This window comes from Sylvia atricapilla, chromosome 5 (genome assembly GCF_009819655.1).
Source record: "Sylvia atricapilla isolate bSylAtr1 chromosome 5, bSylAtr1.pri, whole genome shotgun sequence".
In the NCBI taxonomy this organism is placed as follows: Eukaryota; Metazoa; Chordata; class Aves; order Passeriformes; family Sylviidae; genus Sylvia; species Sylvia atricapilla.
The window spans coordinates 64,939,646-64,958,112 of NC_089144.1; the positions used below are offsets into that span (position 1 = coordinate 64,939,646).

The 18,467-nt window shown below is 36.6% G+C and overlaps 1 protein-coding gene across 11 annotated transcripts in view; it reads right to left on the reverse strand.

The window, feature by feature from the left end:
* The window catches only part of ATF7IP (activating transcription factor 7 interacting protein), a 78,921-nt gene that overhangs the window by 14,122 nt on the left and 46,332 nt on the right, over positions 1-18,467 (reverse strand). For 4 of the 11 annotated variants that reach the window (XM_066319855.1, XM_066319856.1, XM_066319857.1 and 1 more), the window contains 5 exons: positions 17,909-17,982; positions 17,327-17,415; positions 15,401-16,039; positions 13,844-13,911; positions 6,139-12,484 (listed from right to left, as the gene is read on the reverse strand). In XM_066319855.1, coding sequence (XP_066175952.1) covers positions 10,955-12,484; positions 13,844-13,911; positions 15,401-16,039; positions 17,327-17,415; positions 17,909-17,982 — 2,400 coding nt within the window. In that variant the 3' untranslated portion in view covers positions 6,139-10,954. Of the gene's footprint in view, positions 1-6,138; positions 12,485-13,843; positions 13,912-15,400; positions 16,040-17,326; positions 17,416-17,908; positions 17,983-18,467 lie in introns of those variants that run through there. The other 7 variants (XM_066319861.1, XM_066319860.1, XM_066319859.1 and 4 more) reach the window with 3 other exon arrangements.

Below are 18,467 nucleotides of genomic sequence, written 5' to 3' on the forward strand. Positions count from 1 at the left end.
CCATCCAGAAGTAGCTAGGCTCTTTCTTCAACCCACCCTAGAAGCTGCAGATCTGCAGGGCAGCCTTTAAGTGGAGCTCTGGGTACAGCCCCAGTCCTGGTTTCAAGACACACATTCCAGCAAATGCTGTACTCAGTACACAGCACACCATGAAGTCCTGTATCCCCAGCCTCCCCAGCTAATTACCCTACTCCACCAACCACGTATTTCCCTCAAATCAAATTTAAGTGCACAGGAAAAATCTTAAGGAAACTTGAAAACCCAAAAAGGCTGAACACTGTGTTTCCTACCTAGAGGAGCATGGTGTAGGCAGGGTATCCCCACACAAAATAGACTGCTCATCATGCCTGTCATAAAGGCCAGGACTTTGACTATTTGCAGCATCCACCTACACTCATAAGGAGGAGCAGGAGAATCCATTTCTGTGTGTTGGCACACACAGTTTTCAGATACTTGTAGATATTTCAAATTTGAGAATGAAAAGGAAATTTAGGAAGAACTGGCAATCAGGTGTTAAGAGGACTGGTCCACACTACTTTCCCATGGTAAAATTAAGCATCTCCATGTTCTAAGAGAGCAACTTTATTCCCTTATCCCAGATGTTTCTGGAGTACTGACACCACCAGAATGGTTAATACCTACAGATTTAACCACAGGGCATCATCTCTCTGAAATGCAAGTAATAAAGAGTTTTCAGAAAACCCTGTGCCCAACAAACAAGAAAATAAAATCAACCCTTTATTAGTATCATGACTATTTTACCCAGAAATTCTCTCAGGGAATTTTTTGTAGTACAAGGACTTGTGAAAACTCCAGTTTACAACAGAACTATGTTTGAGGAAAGGCTAAAGAGAAATGACTGGTCTTTTCTTCCTTAAAAAGGAGGGAATGGGATTCTTTGGAGAAGACTGACATGTTACACATTAGAAGTGGAGATTCAGACATGCTGCTCTGAGCAAAATTAGAACCCAACTTCAGAATGCTTGCAGCCCTGATGCAGTCAAGAGGGAACCCAGCACTAGACTTTGAGTCATACATGAACAATACTTCCGTTTGTGTCAAAAACTGAAACAAGAGAACACATCTTTCAGCTCCTAATATTAGATTTCAGCAAGCATTTGGGTAGAAACTGGCAAAGCAGAAAAGTGTAGTCAAAGCATTCTGGTCTGCTATCACTTTTTAGCTACCTCCAAACACCGGAAGCCAACAACATGAAAGTGTTTCAGCTGATCTCTGCAGAAGAACAGATGATGCCATGTTAACACCTTTCTATCAGTGCAGCCACATTAGTGAAATAATTAAAACCATTTACCAAGAACCTCAAACACATGCCTGATGGTTTAGTTCACATATTGCCTTTCAAGTCTTGGTAACAAAGGATTAAACACACCTTAGAATACAAATAAGCTGAAACAGAAGCAAAACAAACACGGCAATATAAAGTGATCTGTATATATTTAACTTGTCACAGTTATAAGTAACAAACACAAAACCAAAGCAAAGCAAAGCAAACAAAATCACAATCCCACAAGCCAACCTGTCATCATCTGTCAGAACCAGAGCACCCATCTTCATAACAAACAGATGGTTTTACCAAATTAAAACTGATTTTTTAAAACAGCATCTGGGTTGTTTTCTAGTAATTTCTAGTAATCTAGTAAAAGAAGTTTATACTGAGATTTAAGAGAAATGTAAACTACCAAGTCCCCTTTCCCATCATTTTACAGCTCATATATCTTAATGTATGTGCCTTTATATTCCAAGTAAGTAGAAATCCTCCAAAATACTGTCATTTATGTTGCCATTTTGGACCTGTGTTATCACAGCAGGGGAGCAAAGCCTGTATCACCTGGAAGTAGCAACATCATGAACTGAACCATCCAGTTAATCACAACTGTATCTGAGCTGCCTCAGTTTAAATATCTCTTCTTTCATATGGCAGTCAGCAGTGTAACAATCTTAACACAAAACAGTGGAATGAGAAAAGTGAATTAAAAATTCAACCTAACAAATCCCACTCTGAAATGACAGAGTTTTAAATACATATGTAAAAAAATTTTAGGAAGAAAGTAAGAAAAATACAAGACTTCATCTTTTCCTGACTTCTCAGTTTTAATATGGCCACGTTTAGTCTTCAGTTGGTAGGTGCAATTCATACTGCAATTAAAACGTTCTACATAAAAGCAATGTGTCCTGTAACTGACCATTTCATACTAAAATCTAATGTAGAGCCAGTCTCCACAAAACACATATAACTTGGAATTGAAAGGCAAAATACAAGGCGAAGTGGGGGGAGAGGACTGCAAGGTACAACTAAGAGCAGAAACATAGGGGAAAAAAGGAAGCAGGGGGAAGAAGAAAGGTAGCAGAGGAAAAGAAAATAACAGGCCATGTAGCAACTGAGCCTGCATCACCATAAATATGGAAGGTGGGATTAGTGTACTGCAAAGTTACTTTGCTACTCCCAGTGTTGTGCATTTTTCCTGAAACAGCCCACGGAGGAGAAGGCTCTTCACATTTACAGTCTTGATCTGTTTTGAAAAATGCGTTCTTGAAAGAAAACCTTGTTAAATTGCAGCCCCTCTGCCCCAGCTCCTTTAGTCTGCAAAGTCATATGCCCACCTACTGCAATTACCAACATGAAATGATATGTTTGTGTGTCAGATGCCCCAGGCAAGCATCTAACTTGGCAAGTGTGAAGACAAAGTATTTTAATAGCAAGCACAGAACTTCTGAAAGCAACAACTGAAAGATATCAGAAGAAATGGAAAAGCTGGAAGCATCAACACTCATCCCTTTCAAGTATCTGAGTGAAACCTGTCAAGTCCTGAAATAGAAATCATAACCTCTTCTAAATTCCTCTTTATCAGTTACATGTAAACTGCTTTAAAGTGAATATAGAAGTTAAAAAAATGAAAAGTATGCATAAAATGAATGCAACGATTCAAACGTATGAATTTTTTTCCTACTTCATGTTAGAAACTGGTATTTCTAAGTGTTCTACTAACTACAAAACTTTTGCTTAAAACTAACACTCTCAGATCTTCTTGACCATGAAAACTACTAGAAACAAGACTTGTTTTTAATTAACTACAGAAAATCTCTGTTCATATTTTAGTAATTGCACTTCAATTCAGGATTTTCTACAAAGAATCAGTAAAAATTACCTATGCTCACATTTTCATGTATTTTCTACAGCAAATGCATGGACAGCGTATTATCTGCTTTCTTCCAATCCCAGCCACTAAAGTATTTTTAGGAATGGAAGAAAGTACTGAGAAATAGATGGACTGACAAGTAAGATATACTTATGGGGATAATTGCTAGGAAAAAGCAGCAATAAAACAGTTTTCCTTGAGAAAGCAAATAATTAGACATTGACTTTCTAAAACCAGTCATATGGATATTAAAGACATTTAAACAGTAAGTATAATAGAAAAGGGGTTCTTAGAGGTAATAAAAATCACGGAACTTGCCAAAATGGATAAATACAGGGTCACCTGAACTTGACGTTACAAATAAGATTTGCAATAAACCCAATGCCAATGTTTTAAAGTTAGGAACTTTTTTCCTTCTATTGGAAGACTGTCATAATATCCCCAATGTCACTGACTGCATAATCAAATAATTAATCTACACACTAGCAAACAGTATGTTAATAAAGGGGAATCAGAAGGACATCAGCCTCACAATAAAATGAAAGGCTGTCTCTGGTGTTCAAGTGATTCTGAAGCAGTTTCCTCATTTGCCTCTAGAAAAGTAGGGACTTTGAGACAGGCTAGTACCATTATATGTGTTTTTCCACTTGCAGGGACCATTTTATAATGTTGTAAAATACACTGGAATGGAAGAAAGTATATTACCTTAGCTTTGCTATCCAGCAACTTTTTCAGCTCACTACTGCTGCAAATTAGGTTGATTCATAATTGGCAATTTTGAAAAGAAAGAGAAAACTTTTTTTAACAGAGACCCACCCCCACATTTTTTTTGTACTCCAGTACCACAAGGAAAACAAAGGTAAGGAAGGAGACAATTTAAGGACCAAAGCAAAAATTGGTAAACATGACACTGAGAAAAGAAATTATCTCCCATCATAACTGCAATTGTGAAATTTAACACAGAAAAAGTTAAAACACCACAGGACATATAAACCAGTAGTAAACTACTGTAGAAAACTGAAAGAGAAACCTCTAAAACTCAAATGGAACAGCTCAACAACATGCACATGTATTGTACCAAATGAAAAACCAAAAGCTACAAATTGGTATTTAGAAGAAATTTCTCAATATGCACTTCTATATTCACATATGATATATATGATTTTAAATCATTTGGTATTATATAACGCCATAGTTCAGTTCATCACAAAGAGATAACAAGGCTGTTGATTGTAATGCCACCTGCTTTTTATAAAGGAACACTTCAATATGCAAAAGTGAAAAACTAAGGGGAAAAATGCAACAATGAAAAAAACTACATTGCAAAATAGAAAAAGTAATTTCAGGGTAGTAAAGAAGAAAATTCTGAAGAATGTGTGTGGCACACTGACACAGTGCAGACAATTTTATTAATAGTTTCTTCTATAATAAACTAGAAAAAAAATCTGGAGGTTGTAAACCAGACAATTCATGAAGCATTACACCACCACAATAATAATATATGATGCACCAAGGCATTATATAATAGCAAAATCAATCTTAAATTATGGGGAATGATGTTAAAAATACATCGTGGGAATGGGATGCATGTAGAGAAGGTGACAATACGGTGTATGCATAATTATAAGGTCAATATTTCATTTTGAGTCACCTGCATACAAAGTTACAGATTTTAAGCAGTTGTGAAAGCTACTTTTTCAATACATTTTTGAGCATATTTCGCCCACAGACTGTTTCAGTCAGATTTATCACTCCTCAACTGTGATTTTTTCCAATACTGTAGCTCCCACAAAATTGAAGTAATTATTCCAGCTTTCAAAGATGTCATGAAAATCTACTCAACCAGGCACCAAATGTATTTGTTCTCTTATCAAGATCAAAAGGAAAATGATCATGTAATAAAGGAAGCAGTTTACCACGATGAAAGTTTACACAAAATTTCACAGTGCTGCAATACACGTTTTGATAGTGTGTGGTTGCATACTTGTGTAATACTCAAAAACACTTTTAACAGACACTTGATGTGTTGCATTCACATGATTGCTCCATTCCCCTCACCCTTAACTGGTACTGTGCAACACTTCCTACAGAACAAGAACAATGCAAGCATGGAAAACACGAATAACCAGTTATAGTAACCCCAAAGTATTATATACCCTCTCATTTCTTTGGTGCAAAGAGCAGATGTTGGCTTGGCTACCTACCCCTATTAACAAGAACACAGACAAGAGATTGGTTGCCAGAATAGCTGGTTTTAGATGCTAGCAATCCTAGTCCTGATTAGAAGTTACAAAGAAACACTTGACACAATGCTAAATGTGATTTTCTACAGCTGTGATTCTCATTTTCCTTTATCAGAGAGTTAAAAGGGTATACAGTAAATACAATCATATGTGCAAGCACACACCCGTCTCTTTACTGCTTCTTACTCTTTGAAGGTGAAACATCTACCTTCTTTCCCCAAGACTCACTGACTTTCCCAACAGCATCATGTGGGATGGCCACCTTATTAAACAGTAAATACATTTATAATACTTCTCAGATTAGTTTACTGTAGCTTTTAAAAGCTGCAGTAAATGGATACCATTATCCATGCCTGGAGTGATGGCATAATCAGGGAGATTGTTTTAATATCTGTCCCAAATTTTTTGGCCTCAAAATGACAAATTTGAGCCTACAATATACAAGTATATTTGTGTATCATTAAAAGCTGTTCTCAGTAATTGGAGGTAGTTTAAGTAACAAAGATACAGTCACAGGGAAAGATAATCACTTTAAAAGTCACATGAGAATGGATTCACTTTAACTGTGTTCCTTTAAACAGCCATCCAATTCAGCTACATAATGTCCTGCTAACAACTTCGTAATTTAGTTTTCTAATTAGTCTCAGGCAAGGGTTCAACCTCACAGATGAGAGCTAGTGGCATTTTAAACAGCCCAAACATAACCCCAGGGTCAGAGACAAAAGTCAAGCAGCCCATTTTACATATATAACTATATATGTTTATTTTGAGTGACAAAACCATGAAATGCAAGAAACATATTCATCAATAATGCTTCAACAACACAGAATTAATAGCTGCTTATAAATTGTAAGCTACTATATCCACTTTGCTCACATTATTTCCGAAGAGACACTCATGAAGTTTGTTACACATTGCAGAGTAAAGAGATAGGAGTTATAAATGTACTTTATTAATGTTTTACCAGATTAATTTCCAATAGTCAGCAAAATACCTTAAAATGTAGTTCAACCAAAAAAATCAAGGTATGTCAGAAACAACAGGAAATAAACAGGACAGTGGTGGACTTTTATTTAATAAACTAATAGTAGCTGCAAAGTGAAATGCACAGATGAAATTTAGACTGAAAAACAGATTTACTCCTTAAGAGGACAAGGTGCACATCAAGTAGGGAACAGGAAAAAGAAGACTGTTCACTTGACCTGGCATTTTAATAAATATAATACAAACATTCTTGAAGATTGACGTATGCCAGCCATTTTCAACACATCAAACCCTGTTAAAATTTGTTCACTGTTACTTTATGTTACAGTGTAATAAAACTGCTTTAATAGATTCTCTCAGTATACCATAGCTATATTTATATGTAATATATATAAATCCTGTATCTATAATGGGGATTTGTACTAAAATACTTTAAAACTATTCTAAAGATATGCTATATAATTAAAAATGCCTTTGCCTCTTTAACAATAACATTTGCCCCAATACAGTAAAAGTGCTTGTCATTCAGAAATGCAACTCAAGGACCCGAGGCACTAGAACTGGCCATTGGTAAAATGACTGGGACTTAAAAAGAGCCCTTAAATTTCTGTGAAATTTATACAAAATAAAGGTGAAGATGAAAGACTTCACACAAATAGTAAGATGTCCCCTTCCACATCGCTGCAGCCACTCCTTCTGGAGCAAGAAGCAGAGAGAAAAGCTGAAAAGAAGAAGCAGTCATACAGCAAAATCATATGTCCAAACTGCATACTGAAAACTCTGACTATACTGACCTAAACAGCAACTACTGACAAGCTGTTCAGTTCAGGATAACTAGACTAAAACCACAACAAACCCAAGAACAAATTCAATTTCAAAGCATCCTTCTAATGCCTTCAGGTATTTGACACTGTGCACAGTGGAGCTCTTCATATGGTACAGAAAAGGTGCATATCAGCAAAGAAAATTTAACATGCTTTAAGATACTATCCCAACTTCACAAAAAAAAAACCTTAATTAAGAGAACGCTTAAAGCAACAGCTGAGAATTCCAAAGTTAACAGGAAAACAGAGAGAAAACAAGTTCTATATTCACAACACTAGTACCAAAGCTGAATTATGAAAATGAGATGCAACACTAAATTTATGGAAGCATTATATAAGGAACCAGTCATTCTTCACTGTTTTCAGGGTCATCTCCATCACAGAAAGTGGAATTAAATCAATAGCATAGCAGTCAGTATTAATTTAGTTGAATTAGATTAAGTGCTGGGGGGGTGTTTGTTTGCTTTTTGTTTAGTTTGGGGGGTTTTTGTTTGTTTTTTAGGGAATTTTTTGCAACTGAAATAGTCTTATTTTAGAAGAAGATTTAATTAGAAAATTCAAGAATCATAGAAGATAAATTTCTTTCAAAGAATATTTGCTACATTCAGATTTTTAAAGTGAATTTTCAGTGATGACTGGTGATTTTGCATTAAATTTGCAGCTGAAGTATAAATCTATGTTTAGACAAACAGACTATACTTGAACTGTTAGTTCACCAAATAGGTTCACCTATTGTGGAAAAATAATGGGAAAAAAACCCAAAGCCATTGTTATCTTGCTGTGTGAGGGTCTCTGCTGATACTGCAACTAAGGAATAAAATTCATGTCCATTTTGATAGAATTCATTATGTTCACACAGCATAACCTGTACTGCCATGAACAGCATTGCCTTGAAATTTGACTCCCTGCTCCTCCTATCACTGTACTCACAGCCAAAACTGACTTTACAAAAGCTGCAAAATATGCATTTGGTTTACTTCAGTTTTTCTAGGATAAAATCCATGAAGGAAAGATTCACTTAACACTTTAAGTGGGAGGGGAAACAGGAGAAAGATTTTTTCAGTTCTGGAAAGTTAGAAAGATGTGCAACAAATTAGAAATAATTCAAAGTTTACCAGAAATCTTAGTAAATAATAATCCCAGGTCTTGTGAAGCAATAATACTTCCAGCATAAATGAGAATACTTTCTCATTAAAAAAAAAAAAAAAAAAAAAAAATTCTCCCATTCAAAAACCCTGAAGGTAGTAATACTGCAGTCAGTAATTTGAAGTATCAGGTTCAAACTCAAGGTAAGTAAGAGGACACTATAGTTGGTGCCAACAAAATTAGAATTTAACAAATGAGAATTGAAAAATACCCAATTATAAGCCAGCAGAAAAGAAGTCAACTTAGCAGCCAAATGAGAATCAAAAAGAATGAGACACATGCCAAAACTGGCCAAGACAGTCCTTTTTACTATTTTAATCACCAACTAGATTTGTGTTGAAGAACGAAGCCATCAGCAGTTTACTATTGCACTAAGTCACTCAAGATGCAGGCAGAACCAGAGCATGTGGTCAGTATGACCACAGTATGCAGCAAGAGAAAGCACAGAATAACCTCCTGGCAACATACTTTTCTTGTTTATGGAGAATAAATGTTCAATGCCAACACGCTGGGAGGAGCAACTACCTGAGACAAATATGGGAACTTTTTTTTTTGGGGGGGAATGTAATACATGCCCATCCTGGTGGAAGTTTAGATTAAATTTAGAAATTAATTTTGCCACTTTTGCTGAGCTATTAATTCTATAAATCCCCCAACTTTGGAAATGTATGTTACCTTAAAATATCCTAGAATAAATTACTGCACAGTTCCCCTTATATTTTGAGAACTGTTTGCCCTTTTTTTTTTTTTCAGTTTTTCTTCTTCCCATTAGAAAGGATCACTTTCTCTACCATCTCTAATTGATTTACTTTAGGCTTGACAAAATGATCCATGTTTTCTTTCCTCTGGTCATTGATGTAATGAATTAATGCTCCCACTAAGGAAGTAGAACTGTAATTTCTCTATCAACAACTACATCTGATCAAATATCTCAATCATAGATGAGTTTAAGATCACTAAAAAACTTTTAAAACCTTTTAACGTTTATCATGATCCCTTAGAAAATGGAGCACTGTGTTGGTCCTGCACTTTGGAAAATTGATGCAGTAAGAGTAAGTAATTGATACAAGGCCACAAAAGTAAATATTGTCAGCCAAGATAAAAGCTCCAAAATTCAGGAATCAAGTCCTCTGTACAGACTACAGCAGTTTCTATATTGACTATACACTATAACAGAGTGATAAATCTCATTCAAAATTTGAAATCCTATTCCAGCAATGAAGTTCTCCACAGAATTAAGAGTTCATCATGATCAATTTGTCATTTCAGCTGGGATTTTTCTCTATTTTGTCCATTGTTGAGCAACATCAATACTTCACGTGATACTCAGTGTGATAAACTGTGAGTGTGAAGTGCATGTGTGTACACACACATGAAAAGGACAAACAAATTTCCATTTCACTGTAAACATAATGGAAAACAGTTTTAAATGCTACACTATTTCTTCTTCCAGAGCGGACCAACCATAATCTGTGATTCTATAACCAGTTTTCTATTTTTGTTTACAGGAAGGTCTCTTGTCAGAATCTATGATGAAAATTATCCACATCCATTTTTCTGAGAATTTCTAACCTGTAAAAATCTATGGAAAAGATAATGACAGGACCAGTTTATTAATCTTAAGAAGTTAAAACCAAAAATAATATTTGGACAGGGTTCAGTAGGGAAGAACAAGATGTACTTCTTGTGAATTATATATACTGACAGAAACTGGAGTGCAAAGATGATGTGATGTATAATGAAGGGGGTTGGTGAGAGGAAATAAAAAAGCCAAACCTTCTCACAAGTTAGGCACAAAGACAACACAAACACTAATTACCTGGCACTTCAGCAAGAAATTGTTTTCAGCTTTTTTGAGAATGTCTTCCCCATTTCATGCACAACTGAAGAGATCCCAATTTTAATACCAAATGTATCAATAGTGCCTTCGGAGAACAGAATGACTGGAATCTTAAGCCAAAAATATTACACAGGAAAAGGAAAGGCCTGCAATGCAAATCTGCAGCTCACAGAGAAAATCAGTTTAGAAGGCGGCTTAAAAAAATAAGAAAATAAAGGCACAGTCAAAGGTAGGTCTGATAACAATTTGAACAGAGGGTGACAGTGGTTAAGCAATTCCAGGTGTTTTCATGCGTGTGTATATATTTGTAGTGCATCTGTGTCTGTTTCATTCAGCTTCTACTTTCTTGGTGCTCTTCAGTAATCAAGTATTTGATTTGTAAGATGCTACATTAGTGTCAGTGGGCACAAAATGGTATAAATGAATAAATAGCACTCTTCACAAAATATCAAAGCCACACTCTTAGTGAAGAAAGCATATCTTCAGCTAAGTGGAAATCAGTATCTCCCTTTAATGTTTTTTAAATAGCCCTGCTCAGCCACTTGGAAGAGTCCCAGCTGCCACAAAAAGTCATACAAACTTCAAGCCCTGCTCTGTTTAAATTTCTGCTCCATAGCTCACATCTTGAGTGGGAACAGGATACTTCTGGCTGAACTAGACCATAAGAAATTTCCTTAGCAGACCAAGTAAAAAAAGAAAAACATCTGATAATTTTTCCATTTTAGCAATTCATCTAAAATCAGTTCTATTACAGAAGCATCAAGTCATTGGTTCTTGCTTTATCACATGCTTTATAAAGACAGGTTTGCTACAGCAGCCTTGAAGGGGACTGGCAGTTAGGGTCCCACAGGTCATGCTCTTGGGGAGAAACACCTTGGATGAACTGTGATTCAACAGGACCGGGCTTTTGCAATTCAGAGCTGGGTGTCCCTCAGGGACTAAAGCCACAGAGTTAGTGCCATGTGGCACCACAGACTTTGTTGGGAATAAAATTTTGTTTTGTTCTAGAACAACACATTTTACAGAAGAGGTGGATGCACCAGGTACTGATTCTTTTCTCACTTTATTTGGGATCTTGCTATATCGATAATTGGGGGCATTATTTTCCATTATATCCGACCAAGCCCTGTAGCAAACCTCTGCAGATCCCCAGTAGTGCCTAAGAGCAGACTCGGAGCGATGGCCTGTCACAGCCATGATTTCCCTAGGCCCCAGTCCTGCTTCACAGAGCAGTTGGATGGTGGTAGTTCGGAGAGAATGGTTGGTGTACCGCTGAGAGAGCTTGGCTGCCACACTTATCCTGGGCATCATGGTCCCCAGGTAGTTCACACCCATCGGTTCTCTTTTGTACCAGACAGGCATTGCTTGCATTTGCTCTGGCGTTAGCTTTAGAGGGTGCAGGTAAAAGGCAGGGGGCTCTGGAGGCAACTTGGACAAATAAAGTTCCAAGGAAAAAACAGGACAGTTTGGGTCCCCAGGCATATCATACATTTTACCCATTTTATGAGGATCTTCTCCATTTTTGCCTTTGCCAGGATATCTAAACATGGCATATCGACGCCCGTTCTTGTCCTTCTCAACAACAAACGCATCTGGAGCCAGATCTCTTAGAATTTCCCTCCCTCGCTTGGCAAAATGCAACTGCAAATCAAACCACACCTTGTTGACGAGTGCCAGGGGACTGTGCAAACCCAGCACACCAGATTGCTTAATCTTACGCAAGTCCTCGGCAGCTATGGGAGGATGGTGGTGAGTCTCATCCTTCCCCTGCATGCGCAGCATCTTCAGCACACTCACAAACACCATGTTTGCACTGGCAAACTCTTTGTCCTTCATTAAGCAAATCTGACGATTATAAGGTGGCATTTTGAGATGCCGGTTTAAGCCAGCACGCATTGACTTGTAGCTTGCCACACTGTAGGTATTTCCATCGTGATTTCTTATTGTGTAATAAAACTCTCTTAAGATATCATTGAGTTCACTTACTGAGACCAATTCAAAGCTAGGATCCTTGCCATTTTTGGCCAGCCACTGTTTTAATAGGTTAGCTGCCCAGCCAGTCTGCTTGTGGGTGTTTTTGATGCTCTTAGCATCCGCTTCCTCTTCCTCCAAGCCAAAGAGGACATCCTCGGGGAAGTAAAAATTCGTCTGTGCTCCTTCTACTGCTCCTTTATTTTCTGATGAAGTCTCTTCCTGTTTCAACTGCTTTTTGAAACAATTGATCAAAGCTGTACCATCAAATATGCCACAGGTATACGGCACACAGCGAACTACTTTTTGATCTGAGAGCTGAGAAGTGTGGAGTAATACATAATATTTTGGATTTTACGCAACAAAAAGCAGGTGGCATTAACTGGATTTTTCAAACGAATGGCATGTCAACTCCAAACCTCACTAGCCGATTAAAATGCATCAGGTCCTTCTTTTTTAACCATGGCATCACACATGCCTTAACTGATTTCACGGAAAGCAAACCTAGAACATACACTACACACCAGAAGACTGAATACCAGAAAAAATCCTATGTCTTTTATTTCCCTTCTCTTAACTCACCTTCCACTGCTAAATATCATTATCATACACAACCTCTTTTTCCTTTTTTCCAGGTTTCAGGCTCTAACTGAAGAAAAATTCCAAAATATGTTCCTTATACTAAAAACTAAACCTTTAAACTGTACTACTGTCATCCGTTATGGTACTGGATTTCCTACATATCAAGTACTGACAAGGGGTTTTAATAGCTATAATCCACAGGTATCTTTGAAAAAAGAAGTTCCAAACAACCTTTCTTCATGAAATGCCTTAATAACAAGATAGAGTGAGGCACAGTTCATACTCTAAAATACGGGCTACCTTTGCCACTACTTTCAGCAGATGAAAATCAGAATATTGTCCAGTATATTTTCTTCTTGCTTGGAAATACAATCTACATTAACTGTACCTTGAGACACCAATAAATTTAGAAATGTTGTCTAGAAGAAATTAATTTTAGTCCCATTAATAAAATTACTTCCAGTTAACAGTAATAGTTGTATGAGGTGCTTTGTGAAACAGCGACAGACAGATAGAAAATTATTTATGGAGAATTTTATATAGCTTCATTTCAAACTTTAAATTTCAAAGCAAGTTCAGCAAATTTTAGACAAGGAATACAGAAGTTTTGCAAGTTATCCTTTATCATGAAGTAGCTATTCCTGAAGAAGGTTTCTTTTCCATTTTTTTTTTCCTCCCATGATATATGACAATCAAACATTAGAATTCCAGTTTTAACTTCTGGATTACTGTAGGAATAAGATCACTGCAATAATTTATAAAATATTTATAGCTATAAGTTCAAGCCATTCAGACAAAATTGGGCAGTCTTTTCTTTGTATGCCAGCTCTGTTTCAGCAGACAATTTTTAGTCTGCTCCTGATTTACGCCAACTTGTCTACCTACAAAAATCCCATCAGAAAACTTCTGAAAAAATTATCAGAAGCTCATGCTGCAAGCAACAGTGAATCAGAAGAAAAAAAATATAAAATGAGAGAAACTAGAAAGAATGGCACAAAAGAAACTGAATTTGTTTCATTATAATCAATAAAGGTTAAGAAAATCTCCTGTGGATTGTAACTTCAGAAATTTATATAAAAACAATCAACTGCCTACCTGTGTTGTTCCCTCAGCAGGTCGCTTGTTTGCCGAAGTATCTGTTGGTGGCCTGCTTGCCTGGTTTTCTAAGGGGTCAAGAAATTGTTCATTTACAGTATCTAATCAATACTAATTATTGCTACCCATTATATTTGAAGGCAATATTCAAAATTGTTTGACATTAACATTCAGTATATGACATATTTTACATTTAGCCCCAGTTTTCAATTTAAAGTACTCAAGTTTGATTGTGTTCCTTTTGTTGTAAGTTTGACAGTATATTAAAAGCATTTTACAAGCAATTACCTTGCCTGAGCACAAATTATAATTCCAAGCTCTCCTCCCTCTGTATGCATATTGATAAGCTATTCAACTGAAAATGAACAGAATTATTAAATATTTCTGTACAAAAGAAGACCTGACTGAAAATAGGATGGTTAAACAGACTTCAAAATAAGTGCCTGAGAGAGGGAGACTGAGTACCCTTTAGTATCTCAGCTAAACATTAAACTAGCAGTTTAAGAAGCTGCTTTAATATTTGATGTAAATATATTAATTCAAGTGCTGTTCTCATTCCTTTTCATTTAAATGAGAGTTTATCAGCACCAGTGCTGGCCCAAATCAGTGTTTCAATGCTGGTGAGAAAATTACTAGGGTATAAAGTAAGTCTATGGAAACGGTATAAAATGAGACATTCCTTTTGTAACTGTATCTCATTGGTCACAACCCTTTTTATGTTGTCTTAATTCACTTCTATTTGCTTTACAGCTAAGAGTCAATATAAAACATAAATGTCTAACTCTACAGAGCACATATTTTAGCATAGGTAACTTAGACACAGGAAAATGAAGTGAAACTAGTTCTGATGTCAAGTTCTGCTTGAGGTCATTTTAGTATTATATTGTGACAACAAGGCACTTGCTGTAACTCCAACTCACTCACAAATCTTGAAGACCTCTTATAAAAAAAATTCAAGGTCTGTAAAATCAAAAGCACAGACAACCATCATGGCAGGACCAAAGATTGAGAAACAATATTTTAAAACAATAATCTAATTATTGTTACTTGAACATTTATTTTATTTAGAGACTTTATTTAAATACTGCAGGTGTACTCCTTTGGAACTAGGTTTGTATTCAGTTGGCTTTTTCTCCCACTTTGTTTACTTTGAAGTGCCGTGAAAATTAAGTTACGATTATACTTTACTTTCAGTATGCCTTTGCTTAGAAAGGTACTTAGTATTATTCTGAGAGGCTGTATTAAAAATAAATACCAAGTTCTTAATGATAGGAGTTTCTGACTTCACTCTAGGAATTACATACATCAAATTCCAAATAAAACAAAGCCTACAAAGCCACGCTGCTGACTCTCTCTAAGGGGAGTTTATTTTCAACAATGCCTGAAACAGATCTGTCATAGAGATTATTCTGATCTTCAAAATTTCAACAAAAATACAACCTAGAAGAAACCATCTCTGTAAAACACATTAAGAAACAATTTTCCACAGAGTGCAGCTTTATGTTTCCCTCTGACCACTATCTTCCTCAGCCAGTATCAACATTCAAGCTAACTTACCAATCTTGGGTGCTGCAGCGGTGGGTGGTTCAGTAGGAGCTGTGTTATTTAATGAAGACAGTGGAATCTTCATCTGTAGGGGCGCTCGACTGGTGGTCGCATTATGAAGTCCTGAAGTACCCACTGTGGGCAAAGAAGTCCTTGTGGTCTGGGGAACAGGATGTGCAGTAGGAACAGCCTGTACTGCCAACGTAGTGGCTATTGACCCAGCACTGGATGTAGAGTTCCTTTGAATACCAGGACTGGGTACGTGTGGGATGTTATTTGGTTTAGTTGTGTTAGTTGATGCCAAAGACACTGTAGTTTTGGTAAGGCTACCAACTGTAGACGAGTTTTGTACAGATATAAATTCAACATTGCCTGACTGCTGGTTAGAGACCAAAGTCCCTGGGTGGCTTTGCAGAAGCTGAGTCTGGGATGACACTGCCACAGGTACATGCAGGATTACGGGCAAAGACTGCAATGAGACAGACACTGACTGAGTGCTGCCAGTGGGCACTTGATTAGTGCCTACAACCGTAGCCGTGTTAGCTGTGGGAAGCACTGTTGTTGTCAAAGAGCTGGTGGAGGACACTGGAGTCTGAAGCTTAGGATGTCCACTGACAACTGCTGGAGAAGCAGCAAGACTGGAAGCAGGCACTACACACAAAAAAATAAATAAAAAAATTAAGCCCTTGAATCAAGTTGGAAGCTTCAACTGCAACACAACAAATGGAAACAATTCATGATGAGGGCAGTGAGTCACTGGAACTGGAGTCACTGTCCAGAGTGACTGTGAATGCCCTATCATTTTAAGTGTTCAACGTCAGGCTGGACAGGGCTTTGAGCAACTTGATCTTGTGAAAGATGCCCTGGCCCATGGTGGCAGGGTTGGACTAGATGATCTTTAAAGGTCCCTTCCAACCCAGATAATTCTATGATTCTATGAAAAATGTAGTGTATTGTACTTCTTTTTACCAATAAAGGCTACAGGTACAATTTTTCTGTTGTACACAATGCATGTAAAGATACAGTCAATACTGCATTTCTGTTTATAAGAAATGTCAAAATAATATATATATAAAGAATTATGACACAGGCTTGAAGAAAGCTCCAAGATTTAACTGTTGAAAACACAAAAGACAGCATTTTAAACACCCATTACATAAATGGCAGAGCAACTGGTGCTTCACAAGAAAACAAAAACTATGTCAGTTATGATTAACTTGCCTTGTATAGGTAGGACCTTGTATCCAGAAGGTTCTACCAAAACCAAGTATTAATGTGTCAGGAGAAGATACTGACTTTTATCTAACAAAATTTCAGGATTAATTCTAAAGATCAGGAACAAAATATGCTACTGAAACCCAGTACATGGAAACTATAAGATAATCCTGTGGGAAAGATTCAGCATTCAATATTAAAGAAACTATTTATACAACCAAAGACAGTGCAACTATAATGAATAAATTAATGGTGAGTTTGAGTCTATATTCCTAATAAAACTTTCATCTAGATATTTCCTTTTTTCAACATGGCTCCTTTAAGAAATGGGGTTTATAACTGCTGTTTAGTTTCCCACTCAATCTCTATAGTCATTAGGTAGAGGAAAGGATATAATCAGCATCCTATTATGATCAAGTACAGTAAGGGGCCTGAGATGTGTTTCAGTTCTTGGCAGCTAGTTTTATCATACTCAGCATGCAGTCTCCCGAAGCACCTAATTTACCACAAGTTCTGCTTGGCCAAATCAGTACATTTTTTTCCCATACCTGGAAAGCATGCTACACAAATATAAACTGGGAATGCACTAGAGAACTAAAATGAATGAGTTTTTTATATCAGAAAAAAGGAGTAAAATCAGTTTTGCTCTGTTCAGTTAGTTATTTCTATAATGGAAAGCAAAAAAACTTTTAAGGAATGTGTTTATAGTCCATAGTTTCTTACCTGGATTCACAGGGGCTTGAAAAGTTGCTGGTGTGCTCTCTCCTACATTCCTCTTTGACTCCAGCATTTGCCTCACTGTGCCAGTATTTCTAAGGAATGAAGTTTGAGTTGACATTTCTCTCAATAAGCCACATAAGGTGTATTTATGAACAGTACAATGGTGAAAAGATCCCTAATTTTACAGCTCTTCTTTTCTTTGAGATTTTCTTTTCTAAATCCATTTTTTAGTTCTCAGGCAAATTAACATTGGATATTTCTCTAATAAAAAGAAGTACGGAATTATTTATAAATTTTCAAGTCCTTGCACCAAGTTTGTCTTGCACCATGAGAATTTTCCTGTTCTTGAAATTAAACTTCCACTGTTACCTATAATTTTTTATACGCTGATGCTAAATTTAACCAAAAATCGGTTAAATTCTGTCAATTTATGACTTCTGTAAAAGCAAATCAAATTTTACACGTGAGGAGCAATGAAGGAAAAGGAAGAACACTAATTTAAATAAAAGGAAGTACAGAGATCATCTGAAGTGTCCTTTTAACATGGTAAATTTTAACATGGTCCCAGTGATGTGCTTTGCTTACCGATAAGCGGCATTGTTTGCATTTGCAGTTTCAGGCGCTGCTTTCTCTGGAGATACAGGTGCGTTTGCCACGTTCTACACAGAGTGAGAGAGAGAGAGAGAGAGAGAGAGAGGCCATAACAAAACAACTCTAAGTCAGCTTGTAAACTTATGCTTTCATTGTATTTCATATCCGTTCACTGCTCTGTGAGAGATTAATTTTCTGATGTCAACACTGCAGGAGAATTTGCCATATTTTACAACTACCCAAAATCTCCTTGGTCCTACTGCCTCCCCCTCCTATATCCTCTCTTTCCTCTTCCCCCTCAGAATCAAGGTAGTGGCATGCACTTTTTGTTTACATTGTACTCTTTATACTGAAATAAATGAGATTGAGTAACATACAGTTTAAGGTGTTTTCACACTAAAAATGGCTAGAGAAGCTTCTGTACAAATCAGAATTACATAACAGATGTTAAAGACTTCTTTAACCAAACCAGATAAACCTGCTTTATCAATGCCATTAAATGAAAAAGTCACATCTTTCTGCACACAAATTTTCTTTATTTTCCAACACAAGA